Raw genomic sequence first — 18,210 nt, forward strand, 5'->3', positions numbered from 1 at the left:
TGTTTACATTGTATTGTTCCCAGAGGGAGCAGAAATACAGCATACATATTTATTCTGCTGGATTTAATCTAGAGGTCTGTTGTGCGTATTTAATCTAGGTTCTATTCTGCCATATTTGATCTAGAGATCTGTTCTGCCGTATTTAATCTAGAGGTCTATTCTGCCGTATTTAATCTAGATGTCTTTCCCTCTTACACAGGAACTTCAAGACCCAGCTCAAGTACCACGTTTTTCATGAGACCCTCTCCCTCCCTGTAACTCTGGTGCCGTCGGTATTTCCGGGTCCTGACCACAAAACAAAACACTTGCTTCCAGTTCTTTGCCATGTGTTTCTTTCTGTGGCCATACAACTAAATAATACATTTCTTTAAAGCTTTGTTTTTAAAAAAGCACTTCAAACTTTAAAAGCAACTATTTTTCAATCCCATTCAGTTTGAACTTGCTTATTTTATCTATGACATAGTCATTGTGTGCAAGCATTAGGTTGGTTGTTGAGTGAGTCAGTCATGTCCGACTCTTTGCAACCCCATAGACTGCAGCACTCCAGGCTTCCCTCACCTTCACTATCTGCTGGAGTTTGCTCAAACTCATGTCCATTGAGTCAGTGATGCCATCCAACCATCCCATCCTCTGTCGTCCCCTTCTTCTCCTGCCCTCAGTCTTTCCCAGCATCAGGGTCTTTTCCAGTGAGTACAGAGGAATATCTAAAGATCTATCTCTCAGAGGCTTGTGGTCTTGTGAGAGTAGCAGGAGGCACTCACCCACCCATGAGCCGTGACACTGGAGTGGTGTGTGTGGTACAGGAGCCTAGGGTGCAGTCACAGGGAACAGAGGGCGAGAACTCTGTAGGTGGGAAGGCTCTGAGCTTTGTTCAGGCAAGAATAAGTTTTGTTTCTTGAAATTTTGAGTTTCTGTAAAGAAATAATAGATCCACTTGGTAAGCAAATTTGGAGAAGGAAATAGCAACCTACTCCAGTATTCTTGCTTGGGAAATTCCATGGAGAGAGGAGCCTAGTGGGCTACAGTCCATGGGATCGCAAAGAGTCAGAGGTGACTTATGACTGAGCAACAAAACAGTTTTATTTTTGGCATAACTAGACAGGTCTTTCTGGATGGAGAGGCATGCCTGGCATATAATACACACTTAATAAGTATTTTTTGATGTAATAGATGGAAAAGCAATTTGGGAACACGTGTAAAATATTCTGCTTTCTTAATATGTTAAAAAAATTAACCTTTTTTTTTTTCTCCCCAAATGTAGATTTTCCTTGCTTCTGCTTAACTTGGAGGAGTACTACTTTGAACAGCACACGGCTCATCACATTCAGCACAAGGGCAGCCAGAAGGAAAGGTAAGGAGGAGTTTTAGATCTCTGTAGACTTACAGACTTTTCTGTTGTCTGTTTTAAAATTAAATGTATGATCACACAGTTTTCCCCTTCTTTTATATTGGGAAAGTAATTAGAAGAAAGGGATTTATAAATCCAACGTATAGGTTGTCATAACTTAAGATATTTTCTAAAGCTGAAAGTGAAAGTTGCTCAGTCATGTCTGACTCTTTGCGACTCCGTGGACTATAGAGTCCATGGAATTCTCCAGGCCAGAATATTGGAGTGGGTAGATTTATCCTTCTCCAGGGGATCTTCCGAACTCAGGAATCGAACTGGGGTCTCCTGCATTGCAGGCAAATTCTTTACCAACTGAGCTATCAGGGAAGCCCTTTCTAAAGCTAAGTACTAATTCCTCAGAGGTTGGGTCTGGTTCCTAAATCCACCCGATGGGGCCCTGATTCATTCCATCACTTTTTTCTTGCATCCCTTTTGTCCTTGTATGCTCAATTATTTGGGTTATGGTGTTTTAGAGTAATGATCATAAAACATCAGTGCATGTGGTGTAAAAATCAGGACTTTCAAATGAATAATTTGATTTGAACTAGAAGCAAAATACTCTATATTTTAATTATTATTGTTTATTACTGTAAAAGTAGATTGTTTCTTTGGCCACACCCTTTGAAAGGTATGTACAAAAGTATATAATGAATGTTTTTTTTGTTTGTTTGTTTAAAATGCCAACTTTGAATTAACTAAAATGTATCTGTTAATTCTCTTGGTTTGTCACTTAACAACTATGGGCTACAATTTAGAACATGCTTTGGTATTAAACACTTTACTTTTTACCATTTTAAAAATGAAATATCCTTTAATCCTGAAAGGATCGAAACCGTGTTCAGTTCAGTCCAGTTGCTCAGTCATGTCCGACTCTTTGTGACCCCATGGACTGCAGCACGTCAGGCTTCCCTGTCCAACACCAACTCCCGGAGCTTACTCAATGAGTCAATGATGCCATCCAACCATTTCATCCTCTGTTGTCCTCTTCTCCTCCTGCCTTCAGTCTTTCCTAGCATCAGGGTCTTTTCCAATGAGTCAGTTCTTCTCATCAGGTGGCCAAAGTATTGGAGTTTCAGCTTCAGCATCAATCCTTCCAATGAATATCGAGGACTGATTTCCTTTAGGATTGACTGGTTGGATCTCCTTGAAGTCCAAAGGATTCTCAAGAGTCTTCTCCAATACTACAGTTCAAAAGCATTAATTCTTCGTGTAGTTTTTGTTTAAATCAAAACTGTGTACTATTTATTTAAATATAAACCAAAGTGAAACTCACTTAGCTTTTTGTTTGATAGGTTTGGGCGTATCTGTTTCCTTGGCGTTCAATCATATTAGATAATTATTTTTCTAATTGAAAGTAGAACCTTGCTTTTTTCCCTCTAGAATTTTGAACATATTTTTTTCTCTAATTTCATACCTTTTATTCTCCCAATGCTCCTCTGCTGTCTGTCATAATAATGTCCTGCTTAAAATTGAATACATTGGTACATTATTGAAGCACAAATATAAGCAAGCAAACTGAAACCTGTTTTTGTAATTTTCAAGTTATTAGGTTGAAATGGTACAGTTCCATGGAAGTGAATTTGGTAATATTTAGCAAGATTGCATGTACATTATCCTATTGATCTAGCAATGCTACTTGTAGGAAACTATCTCAGAGATACAGAGATGCACTAGAAAGTGTATAAATGGACATATGTCCAGGATTATTTATTGCAGTACTACTTGTAATAACAAGATGCTGGAAACAGTTTAGTGGGCGACTGAATAACTTATGGAATGACCACATAGTGGAGTATTATGAAACTGTAACAAAGGAATGATGAAGTTCTGTGTGTTACTGTAGATTTTTCTCCAACACATATTAAGTGAAAAATGCAAGGGAAGAATATTTTGTGTTGGATGCCATCTTTCATATAAGAATGGGGCAGTTATATTGATTATATTTGTAAAAGTTAAATATATATATATTTTAAAGCATAAGCAAAAAGCTAATGGAAATGGTTATCTACATAGAAAAAGGAGGGGTCAGGAGATAATACAGAGATGACAACTAGATGCCTCTGAATGTAACTTTTTTTATAGCTCTGTTTTTGGAACCATAGGAATATTTATATGCAATATAAAATTTATTTATTTATTAAATTTCAGGAGAAGCAGAAAACTCTAAAAATTAAAAAGAAAATGAAACAAATGAACCTAGCTATATAGAAAGCTGGAGGATTAATCATGGAAAAGAATTGTTTTAATCAACTTCACAACACAATAATTTGTATCTCTGGTAAAATATATTTTCAGTTAAGGAAGAATTGCAAAAAGTGTTGTAAACTGTTTTAGTAGTAATATTAAGTATTTTTGTATTATTTTGGAACTGTTTTATACACACAGTTTTATACAGTTAGATAAAGCAAAATGCCAAGATCGAGATTTTCAGTATAAAGGAGATACAGATCTAATATTAAAGGAGTTAAGTAAAAACCTTGGGGTCTTTGATTTGAATTGGTAATACTTATATGGAGTCATATGCTTTTCTTTTAAAAGAAAGTAGTTTCTAGCTCTGCCTTCTGAAAAGACCTAGAAACAGCTCAGTAGCAATGAGCTACCCTGTGAATGCCTCTCTTTAGTAGAAGGAATGAGGGCTCTTTGGAGAAGTGCCTGAGTCTAAGTTAGGGGCAGGAAATATGAGGGAGGCGAGCCTGGAACATCTTGTTATCCTGGCAGGTAAGGAAAAATGTCAAAAATGATTGCATACTGAATTAAAAGGGCACAAGGCCACCCTGAAAAGTTGGGCAAAAAAAAAAAAATTCAGCAGATTGAGCATCAAAAAAGAAAGACTATAGGGGATTGAAATGTATCATAAGGGCTCAACTCCATGAGTTCATAATGATATATATATATGTAATATAAATAACTTCATACATAGATATGTGTGTATGTATCATTTAACTTCAAAGGATTGTAGGACACCGATTCATTTTTCTAAAACTTGATGAAAAAGATCAAGCATTTTTCCTGCTTTCCTGGTACAAATTGTACTTCAGGGTGGCCAAATCATAGATAATTAAAGCTGTTCTTTGATAAATTCTAGATAACAAACACTGAAGGATTGTTAAAAATTTCAATCCCTAGTGAATCAGGGATTGACAGACTATGGTCATATCTGGCTGCCACCTGGGTTTTTAAATAAAGTTTTATTGGAATACAGTCACACCCACTTGTTTACATCTTGTATCTGGTTGGTTTTCTGCAATAACAGGGAAGCAGAGCTGAATAGAGACAGATAGCAAATGGCCCACAAAGTCAAAAATATTTGCTCTCTGGCTCTTTACTGAAAAAGTTTGCTAACCCCTGATTGCCGGGAGAAATATCAATAACCTCAGATATGCAGATGACACCACCCTTATGGCAGAAAGTGAAGAGGAACTAAAAAGCCTCTTGATGAAAGTGAAAGTGGAGAGTGAAAAAGTTGGCTTAAAGCTCAACATTCAGAAAACGAAGATCATGGCATCCAGTCCCATCATTTCATAGGAAATAGATGGGGAAACAGTGTCAGACTTTATTTTTTTTTGGCTCCAAAATCACTGCAGATGGTGACTGCAGCCATGAAATTAAAAGACGCTTACTCCTTGGAAGGAAAGTTATGACCAACCTAGATAGCATATTCAAAAGCAGAGACATTACTTTGCCAACAAAGGTCCGTCTAGTCAAGGCTGTGGTTTTTCCTGTGGTCATGTATGGATGTGAGAGTTGGACTGTGAAGAAGGCTGAGCACCGAAGAATTGATGCTTTTGAGCTGTGGTGTTGGAGAAGACTCCTGAGAGTCCCTTGGACTGCAAGGAGATCCAACCAGTCCATTCTAAAGGAGATCAGTCCTAGGTGTTCTTTGGAAGGACTGATGCTAAAGCTGAAACTCCAGTACTTTGGCCACCTGATGCGAAGAGTTGACTCATTGGAAAAGACTCTGATGCTGGGAGGGATTGGGGGCAAGAGGAGAAGGGGATGAAAGAGGATGAGATGGCTGGATGGCATCACTGACTAGATGGACGTGAGTCTGAGTGAACTCCTGGAGCTGGTGCTGGACAGGGAGGCCTGGCGTGCTGCGATTCGTGGGGTCGCAAAGAGTCGGACACGACTGAGCGACTGATCTGATCTGATCTAGACATACTCTTCAGTGGCTGCTAAACCAACAGGTGAAAAGCTGCTGAGAAATATTTTAATGCACGTGTCAAGGTGGGTGTTATCTGAACCCACTGGGGCCTCCTGATATGGGGGCAGTACGTGTGCACTGCCTCTGACATAAAGGAAGTGTGATAGATGAAAACCACAGAGATGTGTTTAGCAAAGTCCATAAAGCGGGGAAATGAACACTGTCTTAGATTAAGAGATATTAGGAGACATATCGGCTAAAGGAAATGTGGGCTTTGAACAAACCAACTATAAAAAACAGTTATGAAATAGATTTGAACCCTGACTTTATCCTGGATGACATTAAGGAATTATTATTTTTTGTAGATGTGTAATGATGGCCATTTATTGAAGGACTTGAGAGATTCATGTTAAAGTATGTTTAGATGAAGTATTGGAGAAGGAAATGGCAACCCACTCCAGTGTTCTTGCCTGGAGAATCCCATGGACAGAGGAACCTGGTGGGCTACAGTCCATGGGGTCACAAAGAGGTGGACGTGACTGAGCACAACACAGCAGATGAAGTATAGGAGGTCTGGGAATTTATGTAAAATCCAGTAGGGTTCTGAGGTGTTAGACACAAAACAGGAATGACTGCATGTTAACAGCTGCAGAACTAGTGGACTGGTACTTGGGAGTTTTCTGTTCTATTTGTATTTCTTTAGCTTTTGCCTTAAAAGTACTTAAGTTATTATTAGGTAATTTAGGGTGTTAGAGAAGTAAATGCAATTAACAGCATGGAAAAAATGATACAAAAATCAACATTTAAAAGGTCCTTTGTGGAAGAAGAATTGTAGACTATATCATGGCCTTTACCATGACCCTTCTCATCCGTTTGGTACATATACATGTGTACCCAGAGGCAGGCCTTTCTTAGATCGCGATGGGGCTTTATCCTGTGGGCTAGGAAGCCATTGGCATTTTTGTAAGCCAGGAAGGATGTGAGATTTTTTGGCAGAATAATTGACTCAGGGAGGGGACACAGGGACAGGGAGAGCAGGTGGGTCTTCCTAGAGTCCAAGTAAAATAATTGCTTCAATTTAGAGACCCCTGGGATGGGCAGAGTGAGAAGGGTTCACTAGGACACCAAGGAATGGCTGGAGGAAAAGCCCAAATGTCATACAAGTAATTAAAAAAAAAAAAAAATCCGTGGAGCTTTCCTTGTAGACAAAATATAGTCTTGGAAACTAAGATGATTTTTATAAAAGGTTTCTTTTTTCCCAGTATTTCTTAACCTGTGTTCTGATTACATAATAAATTATTGCCTTGGTCTGATCATTGATAAAAGTCATTCAGTCAACAAAAGACAATAAAGTGTAGCTTTTAATTGGCTTCAGGCTAATGAGGCATACTAGCCTCTAGCATGCTCAGGCAGGCGTCGCCCTAGACTCACTAGAGCCTTATCCGTGTCCCAGGAAAGGAGAAAAATGGTCAACAGCTGATCTATTTGGTATTATAGTAGTAGGCAGATCGTCTTTAAAATTGCTTATTCTCATAGAAGCAATTTTACCCTGAATTCCTGCCGGGGACCAGCCCCGGCTGATCCAGGGTATTCGAAGGAGAGACGGCTAGGCGAGGGTCAGGGAATAACTGCTTAATTACACTTTAATTAAGGATACAAAGAGTAATAGAATAAGGATAGCTCAGTGAGGAAATTCAGTGGAGAAAAGCGGCTGAAATAAGGATAGCTCAGTAGGAAAATTCAGTGGAGAAAAGAAGCTGAGTGGCTTGGTTTACGCGGAAAATCAATATAACCCGTGACACCAGGTTAGCTCTGACCACGGAGGCCGCAGGCGCCCTCTCGAATAGCGGAAGGTGCCCCACCTTAGACACCTTCTCGAGTGGGTCTTAGAAGCCCAGGCAAATAAATGGTCGCAGAGGACATCCGCGCTCCAGATGGACACTCAGCTGGAATTTGGGAGAGAGAGTGACATGGGGAGACCAAGTTTCAGTGAACAAGGCCCGCAGTTTATTTTCCAAAGTAGTTTTTATACCTTAAGTTATGCATAGAGGATAATGGGGGAAGGGGTGGAGTCATGCAAGGACAGCAGTTCCTGGTTCTAATCTAAGCCAGGCTTTCAAACTTATCATATGCAAAAGTTCAGGTGATTGACATCATCTTCTGGCCCGGAGGCCTGTTAACATTTTAAGAAACTTATTTTTCTCTAAAGGTGATTATTCCAAAGTCAGGCACCAGCCTTCCAAAAAGCATTGGACAAAGCTGCATTTTACATTTCTATATACCCATTATATCAATCAATACACTGCCAAGGACACAGTAGGTAAGGAGTATGGAGACTTAGCAGCAAACATTGGCCCAACAAGTGAAAAACCCTTCACCAATACAATTTCTAATCAATCTCTTAACTACTCAAAGGAATCTGTGTTTAGGCAGTTTAGAACATCTCCTGCCTCTCACAGTTGGGAGGCTCTGAACAATCACATGTGGCCGGAAAAACCTATTCAGGCAGGCTAGAGGATTTCCAAAGGAGTTTGTAGGTTAAACACTGTCACACCCAGGAATTATTAACTGGAGCTGTAAGCTAACTCTTTTTCCAGAGAGAGGTAGTGGGAGACAGCCCCCCGTAAAGTCAGAGGTGTAGGTGAAAGCACAAAGCAGAAAGTAGGCAGACTCTGGTTTTGGGGGTAGATGCTCGAGAATTTCCAGGGGGACTCCTGAGGCTCGATCCCGCCTTTGCGTATGCCGAGCCTCCTTCCTCATGACCTTTGTCATGGGCGGAATTCCTCACGCTGGCTCCTGGCAGTGATAGAATTCCAGTTGAGCTATTTCAGATCCTGAAAGATGATGCTGTGGAAAGTGCTGCACTCAATATGCAATATGCACTCAATATGCAATATGCCGGCTCCCGGCAAATTCCTATGTACCCCAGAATCACCACTAAAAGCATTTTATGTGCTAAATTCAAACTGTTATTTTCCCATGATTATAAATAAGGAAAAAAAATCCCTTACCCAATCAATGTCAGGTTTAAAAAGGATTAGGGTTACAGTGTGGTCTTCTGAATAAGTGTTTAAGATGTAGGAAATTCAAAGTCAAAGGAATTAACCACAGACAGGATGGAATCAGCATTTCTTAAGGATCAGAAAACTGCTTCACATTCATGCAGTTGTGAGGACCAAGTGAAGTGATAATGAATAAAATTCCCAGACAGTCCTCAACCAGTGAGACTGTATTACAACACATGGCGTTTCTTTAACCTCCAGGGAGGAGGTGATGGTTGTTGCTTAGTTGCTAAGTCATGTCCAACTCTTGGCACCTCATGGACTGTATGTAGCACAGTGAACTCTTCTGTCCTCCACTATCCCCCAGAGTCTGCTCACATTCCTGTCCATTGAGTCGGTGATGCCATCTAACCATCCTCTGCTGCCCTCTTCTCCTTTTGCATTCAATCTTCCCAGCATCAGTCTTTTCCAGTGAGTAGGTTCTTCGTATCAGGTGGCCAAAGTATTGGAGCTTCAGCATCAGTCCTTGCGGTGAATATTCAGGTTGATTTCTTTAGGAGATGAGGATAATTATTTTGCTATGTTGTCCAACCTTTCATACCTTTGTCTTTGATCTTTTATTAGTTGATGCTTTAGTCATCTACATGCTAGTTAAAATGTGTTATGATTCTTCTGTGACTTGTTATGTTCATTAATATCCCTTTGTACTTTGTCTCTAGGAAAATCAGAGGCTCCTTAAAAATATGTTCAAAATCAGTTATTTTTGAACCGGATGCAATATCCCAACCCATCATTAAGGTAAACACACCTTCAATGTGAAGAGAAATAGCCCTATATTTGTGTGCATTTTACCTTGTCTTATTTTTATAACATCTCTCTCTCTCTCAATTTTATACAGATTCCTTTGAGGGATTGTATAAAAATAGGAAGACATGGAGAAAATGAAGCCAGTAGACACTTTGCAAAGTATGTCACTGTCGCAATTGTTTGACTTTACTTCTACCAAAAAACTCTCTCTGTATATATTTAATGACTTTTATCTGCATTTTTAGGACAGTATCTGGGGCGATTTCACTCATTTTCAGCCAGGTAAGGAGCACTTGGTAAATATTTTTTCTAACCTGAATGAACATTTAAATGAATAAATACATTATATATGTGTGTGTGTGTGTGTGTGTGTGTGTGTGTGTGTTTGTATGGGCTTCCATATATACACTTTTTTTTAGCATAATGAAATTATTTGTACAAATCTCAAATGAAGACCGCTGGAAAAGATGTTTAAATTCTTTTACAATTTAGTCACTGGGAAATACGTTTTAGCAGGTGTGATCCCTGTTGAGATCCTTAACATTCCTCGGGTAGGTAGGTGAGTGTGTGTGTGTGTTACCTGCCGGCTGTGGGTTCGCCCTTAGGAGTCCTGACGGTGTGTGAGGTTGAGGTGAAGGACTACAGGTTCTCCTGTAGCCTCGTCACCATTTAGGAGGTGGGAGGCCGGCGCCCACCGCTTCAGTGAGCTCAAGGTGACTCGTGATGGCAACCCAGGCAGGACTCGGGTTGTGTAGCCTTGTCTAGTTATAAAGCTTGGAGTCGTGACTTTTTATTCATTTCGCGTTTACTCAGTATAGGTTTTTGCATCCAGCACTGTGTTGACACTGGCAGTACAGAGATAAATTATGTTTTTTCTCCTGACATACACGACTGACCCTTGAGTAAAGCAGAAAGTTCAGGGCACTGACAACCTCCAACACAGTTAAACATTCATGTATAACTTTTGACTCCCCCGAAGCTTAACTACTACGAATAGCCTGCTGGTGCCTTGCTGATGACACATGCTTAGTTGCGTCCCACTCTGCTACCCCATGGACTCTAGCCCACCAGGTTCCTCTGTCCATGGGATTTTTCAGACAAGAATACTGGAGTGGGTTGCCATTTCATCCTGTAGGGATGCCATTTCATCCTGTAAATGGTTATTAACACATTTTATATGTTGTATGTATTATATTATGTAGTCATACAGTACAGTGAGTTAGAGAAAAAAGGTTATAAGAAAATCATAAGGAAAAGAAGACACGTTTGCAGTATGTACTGGGTTTATCAATACTATAAGTTTGTCATCTGTTTACAAGTTTAGTAACTGCACAGCAGGGTGACTGTTCGCTAGTTATTAAGTAGAAATGGATGGTCACAGAGGTCTTCATCCTTGTCGTCTGTCTTCGTACCGAGGAGGAAGAGGGGGTTTGGTTTTGCTGTCTCGGCGGGCAGAGGAGGAAGGGGTGGAGGAGGTGGGTGGGTGGGGGTGCAGGAAACGCAGACACATTCAGTTTAAATTTATAGAAATAATCATAATTTCTGTCTTTTTCTGCCTTTTTCTCTAAAAATGTTTCTCTACGTACCCATCCTTCTTCCACAGTTTGCTTTAGTTTCAGCACCTGGGTCGTAGAAGGGTCCATGTTGTAAAAAGAAGTCAAAAGGCAGGAAAAAATAAAAACTCAGGCGCTTCTGCTAGCTTGTCTAATGTCAGTTTATGACCCAGCGCTTACGGTGTCTCCTTCCTCAGGTCTGGCTCTGGTTTGGGAGCGCTCGTCTGCATCAGGTTGTCTTCTGTTCTCTCCTCTGGTGTGGTGTCCATTAGTCCTTGAATCTCTCTGAGATCCAGGTCTCGAAACGTTTCAGCCCCCTTCTTTTCTGGCCACATCCATACTCTGGCTCTGTCATAAACGCTGTGTGGTCATGCGCAGCATCTGAACACAGTTTTCTTTAGCAGGAACGTGTGGTTTTCAGCTTAATGGCTTTCATGGCTTTTTCTTGAACAACCTGGGCATCTTCAGTGGTGCGGTCCTCACAGACTCTGAAGATATTCCAGCTGTCAGCATTGACAGCCCTTTCCTAGAGCACCATGCGCACAAACCTTAAAGGTTCTTATGACCCCTTGATCTGGAGTCTCAATTAGAGACACTGTGTTTTGGGGCAAGTAGGCCATTTTGACAGCTTTGGTGTTGAAATCATTCGAGGTGGCCAGGGGTATTGTCCAATTTAAAAAAATGTTAAAGGGTAGTCCCTTACTGGCAAAATACTTCCTGACTGCATCGATGGGACAAAGCATCGATGGAACCAATCCAGGAAAAGGGTTCTTGCTGTCCAGCCCTCTTGCTGTGCAACCTAAAGGTGGCAGCGGTGGTCATCTCTTCTCTTCAAGGCTGCTGCTGCTGCTGCCAAGTCGCCTCAGTCGTGTCCGACTCTGTGCGACCCCATAGACGGCAGCCCACTAGGTTCCTCTGTCCCTGGGATTCTCCAGGCAAGAATGCTGGAGCGGGTTGCCATTGCCTTCTTTGCTCTTCAAGGCTAGAGGTCAGCAACTTTATAGATCAGGACAGTCCTGGTCATCAACTCCACTGCACTTGTGCGAAACAGCAGACTTAGCCTGTCTCAGCCTGCCGTATTAACTCCTGGTCCTCACTTCTCTTCCTAATGAATGTCCTTTGTGGATTTCCAGCTCACCCACCCCCAGAAGAGGGCACTTTCATCTGCAGTAAAAACCTGTCCAGGCAGATACTCTTTTCTCCTCAGAGATATTTTTCATGCCGTCTGGGAGCTCATCTGCTGCCTCTTGGTTGGCAGAAGCTGCTTTTCCTGTTATCTTGACATTTCTAAAGCCAAACCTTTTTCTAAAATTATCAAACCATCCTTTGCTAGCATTAAGTTCTCCAGCTTTAGCTCCTTCACCTTCCTTTGGCTTTACGTTGTCATGTGATGACTTCATATTCATCGATAGGTGTGGCTTTCTTACAGTAATCCTGCACCCACATAAAAGCTGCATTTTAAACATGAGATAAAGAAGTAGTTCACAGAAAGTGCCAGGTTCTCCTGCCTGCGGGCTAGCTGCGTGACCACTTCATGAATTTCCTTTTCCTTTCCACAATGGTCCTTAATGCAGGATCCATCTATCTTGACACGGTGGCAGCCCCAGCTGCGGCCCTCAGCTCAGCGGTACACACATCAAGTAGTCCAGCTGTTGCTTGTAGTGGCGTGACTTTTCTCGGCTTCTCTGGAGGACTGCCGGCATCACTAGCGGCACTTCACGTGGGTCCCGTGGTGTTATTCAGGGTTTACGATCTGACACTGAACACGATGAAAGATGCACAAGAACCAGGAGAAACCACTTTTTACTGCAGTGGAGTTTACTGTAGAGATGGCTGTTCACAGGGAGATGAATGGTGTCCTGTGGCCTTTTGAGGTTACTCTCAACACTTGACCTCCGCACAGGGGCTGGCTAGGAAGCTATGACCGTGGTGCAGTGTGAGCTGCAGGGAGGGAGCGCTGTGGCTTCACGCTGTATCTCTATATAGTTATTTACATTTTCTCTCTACTTCAGTTGGTGCCACGTCTGGTCAGGAAGTTTGCGCATTAAGTTGTAATAAATTTATCATGTATGTTTTATGGTTGTAAATGATATGATAGACTAGTATCTACATACATTTTATGTACTCATGACAATACTTATGTCTTAATTTTTCTGATATTTCTAGGCTATGCAGTTCATCTTCTTTCCAATTGTCTGAAATCTCCACAAAATTTTCCAATGTATTTATTGAAAACAGTCCACATGTAGGTGGACCCACGTGGTTCATGCCCATGTTGTTCAGGGGTCAGCTGTACTTAATTCACCTGTAGGTCTTTAAAAAATTGTAAGAGTAGAGCTCATTTTTGTTGTTTAGTCGCTAAGTCGTGTCCGACTCTTTGTGACCCCATAGATGGTAGGCCGCCAGGCTCCTCTGCCCGTGGGATTCTCTTGGCAAGAATACTGGAGTGGGTTGCCATTTCCTTCTCTGAGGATCTTCCCAACCCAGGGATCCTCTGCATTGTCAGGTGGATTCTTTACCACTGAGCCATCTGGGAAGCCCGTTAGCCCTGTCTTTTTGCTGTGAATCTCACCTTCACCTTGAAAATGAAAGGGAGAGAGGAGAGCAGGGTTGCCTCCCCTCTGCAGAGCCCCAGATCCTTGAAGTGTTCAAAGAAAAGTAACTTTCTGTGAAATGTAGGAAGAGCCGTGGGAAACAGATATAGAGGTTTCTTTGCTTCAGGACCTGACTCAAAGCCTTGCGAGTCTCACGGGGTGAATAGTCTGGAGCAGAGAGCCTCCCAGTGGTGTTCAGATCATGCAGCCCTCTTGTTCATGGCCCTTTTTAGTGTATATTGAAAATTATTTTATGAAAGCTGGGAGATATCAGGGTACGTGATATTCCAGGTCTGCCTTCCATGGTTCTATTAATTTTAGAATGTCTGTTAGTTTTGACTGGCATAAATGAAAGCAGTTACCGCCATCTCTTACTTTGGGGAAGGAACACCATTATTGATAATTCTGGCCCACAGCTGTATGCTCATTATTACTGCAGTATCATTCTGCACTGTGGCTTTATTCTGGAAAGTCTGTATCTTGAAAGGAGTAGGTAGGTTTTAAATTGGAAGTGTGGTTTCTGTTATAAAAGTATCCATTTTAATATAATTTTAATAAACCTAGAACCAAAATCTTTCTATTGCCTTTCAATAGTTTGTGTAAGATGTCTCATATCAAGCTCAAAATCAGCTATATTATATCAAGGGGCAACTAGACATAAGCTAGTCTTTCAAATATTAAGTTTCCTGGGTTAACTGCACAACCAAGAAAACAAAATGTGCGTGTGTATGCGTGTGTTTGATTACTTACTAGGTCACAGTGCTTTAGAAATATGTTATGGTTCTTTGGGCTTTAGAGAGCTTTGCTTCTATATACTCTCTTGCTGGTAAAATAAAGAGGAAGGGGTGTGTGTGTGTCAACAATAGTACTCATGCATCCTGGGCTTCCCCAGTGACTCAGACGGTAAAGAATCTGCCTGCAATGCAGAAGACCTGGGTTCAGTCCCAGGGTCGGGAAGATCCCCCAGAGAAGGGCATCCAACCCACTCCAGTATTCTTGCCTGGAGAATTCCATGGACAGAGGAGCCTGGCAGGTTACAGTCCATGGGGTCATAAAGAGTCAGACAGGACTGAGCGACTAACACTTCTCACTTTCTTCATGCATCCTGTAAGTATCACAGTCAAGGTTTTAGAGATAGAAGTGAAGTTGCTCAGTCGTGTGTGACTATGTGCCATCCCATGGACTTCGGCCTGCCAGGCTCCTCAGTCCATGGAATTTTCCAGGCAAGGGTATTGGAGTGGGTTGCCATTTCCTTCTCCAGGGGATCTTCCCTACCTGGGGATTGAACCCAGTTCTCCCGCATCGCAGGCAGACGCCTTACCCTCTGAGCCACCAGGGAAGCCCAAGAGAGAGGAGGGAGATAGAGGGAAGAATAAAAGATCTGAAGTCCCTCTCTCCAGGAACTTTACCTCTCAGTGGGACAGCAGACAGTGAGCAGATGTCTTCTCTGACATCAGGCAGAGACAGACGCCATGAGGAAGGTGAACCAGGCCAGAGGCCAGAACGTGAGAAGGCATGCACGAGCTACGATAGTGCAGCAGCAGCAGATGCCTCGCTGAGAAGGGCCCCGGTCTGATTTGTCTCTGTCTGGGTCTCACCAGTGCCTGGGGTAGCAGGGACACCAGGCAAGCATCTGGGAGCGCTGACTCAGGCATGTGGCCCAGGCTGGTGGCGGCGGGAGGGTGAGAAGGGTTGGCGTCCCGGTGTGCTCTGAAGAAACCCTGACAGAGGTGCTGCTGGGCTAGTGGTGAGGCTCGATGTGGGAGCAGGCTTTCTAGCTGTGACCTGGAGGAGGCACCACCGACATCTGGAGGCCTCTGTCTGGGCTTCAGGAGGAGGCTGGGCCTGGAATGACAGACACTTGTTAGGCCCCGGGGCTGGGTGTGTTCTCGGGTGGTTGGGAGGGAAGCAGGGGCCCTGGGAAGCTGGAGCAAGCAGCTGGTGAGGTCGGGAGAACCTGGAGCAGGTGCCGCGCAGCCGGCTAGAAACCTGCTCCAGGAAGGGCCCAGCTATGTCGCGTCTGAGAAACAGAATCCAAGCCCTGAGAACAATGGCCTTGTGCATCCTCCCCGACCTTGTGTGTCCTCGCTGACCTCATCAGGAACGGCTGCAGTGACACGGATCAGAGGAAAACCTGCTTTGGGCCCTGGAAAGTACATCAGCTCTGGCAAAGAGTTTTACCACTCAAATGAACAGAAAAGGGGTAAAAGGATGTGAGACCAAAGGAGTGTTTTTTAATCTGTAGTTTGTTTTAAATGGGAGAAAGTGCATTGTGTGATCGTAGGAACTACGTTTTTGAACAGCTGACGGATGTGGGGGAAGCAAACTTTCTGTCCTAACTGGAGGGAGGGCGGGATTAGGGTGCACATGCGAGGAGGTTGATGCTCTGGGGCGTGTGTGTGTGTGAGATATGTGGTTGCTTGTGTGTGTGTATGTGTGATATGTGGTTGGTTGTGTGTGTGTATATGTGATATGTGGTTGCTAGTGCCCCATGTGAGGACAAGTGGCCTGGTGCATGTGAAAACTGTGCCTCTAGAAAAGAGAGGTTTCTCTATGTTGATGAATGGATTTCATACCACAGTGACTGTCTTAATCATTTCTTAGACAATGAACACTTAGGTTAGCGTCCTTCACCTGTGTGGTTACTGGGCTCAGGCGATGGCATTGACAAGCCATCTTAGACATTGTATCGATCCTGCAGGGGTTGCTACCTTGTTTTCTTGATGAATCTCTTTTTAACTTAATGTTTGTTATTTTAACATCAGAACTTTAAAGCCATACTAATATAAATGCAAATGCTTTTGGAAATAGAGATTAAATAACAATGATTTAAATTTGATTCGTAACATCCATCAGCTCATCACTGACAACGTTTAATTATTTTACAACTATTTATTTGTCTTTTTCAGGTGTATTTCATTAAAGAACACAACATTGTTGCACCATATAAAATAGAAAGGGTAAGTAAGGTTTTTCCTTCATCCCCAACAATTTCCATAGTGATTTTGAGCAATAAGGTTCTGTGTCTGTGTTAACTTCTTTGATGGAGTATAATGATAACAGGTATTTAAAGGCTTGTTACTTAGCAGTTATAACAAAATTATCCAAGGGAGCCACAAACTTCAGTTCAAAAGATTTCAGTTAACTTTTTAGCTTAAAAATAAGTGGGTCTATTAGTGGGGGAAAAGGCTTAAATTATTAGGTTAAAAGTTGAAATCAGAAGATGCATCATATTTAATGGGAATCGCTGAGGACTTCTTTTAAATGTTACAGAAATATTTATACGTTATAAAATACCCTTATTTAAGAGCTCAGGAGAAGGCAATGGCAGCCCACTCCAGTACTCTTGCCTGGAAAATCCCATGGATGGAGGAGCCTGGTAGGCTGCAGTCCATGGGGTCGCTGAGAGTCGGACACGACTGAGCGACTTGACTTTCACTTTTCACTTTCATGCATTGGAGAAGGAAATGGCAACCCACTCCAGTGTTCTTGCCTGGAGAATCCCAGGGACGGGGGAGCCTGGTGGGCTGTCATCTACGGGGTCACACACAGTCGGACATCACTGAAGCGACTTAACAGCAGCAGCAACAAGTGTATAAGTTCTCCTGATTGGGTAGAAGCTCTGAAGGACCATAAACACAGGACTCGTCACTAGACATCACATCCAACCACTCTGTGCTTTACTTAATGTTGTGGCTTCCCAAGTGGCTCAGTGGTAAAGAACCTGCCTGCCAAGGCAGGAGATGTAGGTTCAATCCCTGGGCAAGGAATATCCCCTGAAGGAGGAAATGGCAACCCACTCCAGTATTCTTGCCTGGAGAATACCATGAACAGAGGAGACTGAGCACAGACCCATGCTGCAGTTTAGCATGTAGTAAAGGGATAACTCCTAGCAGAGGAGACCTTACAGGACCTAGAGATGGGCCTAATGCTCCTGCCATGACTCCTCTGAATTAGGAAAAGCCCCACATCTGAGCAGACTGCTGCTGGCTAGATGGCAGTCCTGGTCACAGGCCGGCCTGGCATGCGAGTCCTCGGCAGCAGCTGGGACAACTGGCCACCAGTAGCCACCTCCAGCTTTTATGTGCAGGAGACACCTGTGCACGCTGGTCAGTCAGGAGCAGTGAGTCCTGAGCGCCTGTTACTCACAGGCAGTGCCGTTGGCATCTGGGAAGGATGCTTCTTCACTGTGAGGGGCTGTCCCTTACGTTGCAGGCTGCTCCACACACTGAGTGCTACCCACCCCCCCCACTGTCCCCTGTTGTTGTGTGGCGCCTCCACATGTTGCCAAATGGCCTGCAGGGGTGGCAGGACCACCCCCTCCAAGCTGAGAACCACGGGTCACTGCACCCTCACTGCAGAGGTTCTCTTGACGCCTACTCAAGGTACAAGTCTGCTGAAAAGTGACGTCAAAGGAAGTGGGTCAGGTTGTCTGAAGCAAAGAAAAGCTCTTTTGTTCCGGTGTGAATTAGGACACCAGAGGATTCTCAGGTTTAAAGGGGGGAATGATGACATTGACGATGGTGATGAGAGATGATAGACTGGGAAAACCCTTATTCCTCTGATGGGGAGAATGGTTCAGAAACAGTACATGGATGAATTCCCTTTGTGAGAAATCCAGAAACCGGTTCAGTGTGCTCTGTGCCCAGGTGAGAGTGAAGTGAGCCACACTGAAGGTGTAGGAACGTTGGAGCATCGTCTCACCATAGTCCCTCCCCCACAG

The 18,210-nt window shown here is 43.0% G+C and overlaps 1 protein-coding gene across 5 annotated transcripts in view; it reads left to right on the plus strand.

The window, feature by feature from the left end:
• Positions 1–18,210, plus strand: part of NSMAF (neutral sphingomyelinase activation associated factor) — a 74,074-nt gene that overhangs the window by 17,397 nt on the left and 38,467 nt on the right. For all 5 annotated transcript variants that reach the window (XM_044928753.2, XM_044928752.2, XM_025265373.3 and 2 more), the window contains exons 2-6: positions 1,262–1,351; positions 9,253–9,331; positions 9,432–9,499; positions 9,586–9,622; positions 16,397–16,447. In XM_044928753.2, coding sequence (XP_044784688.1) covers positions 1,262–1,351; positions 9,253–9,331; positions 9,432–9,499; positions 9,586–9,622; positions 16,397–16,447 — 325 coding nt within the window. The remainder of the gene's footprint in view (positions 1–1,261; positions 1,352–9,252; positions 9,332–9,431; positions 9,500–9,585; positions 9,623–16,396; positions 16,448–18,210) is intronic.

The sequence above is a fragment of the Bubalus bubalis genome, chromosome 15 (genome assembly GCF_019923935.1).
Source record: "Bubalus bubalis isolate 160015118507 breed Murrah chromosome 15, NDDB_SH_1, whole genome shotgun sequence".
NCBI classification, from domain to species: Eukaryota; Metazoa; Chordata; class Mammalia; order Artiodactyla; family Bovidae; genus Bubalus; species Bubalus bubalis.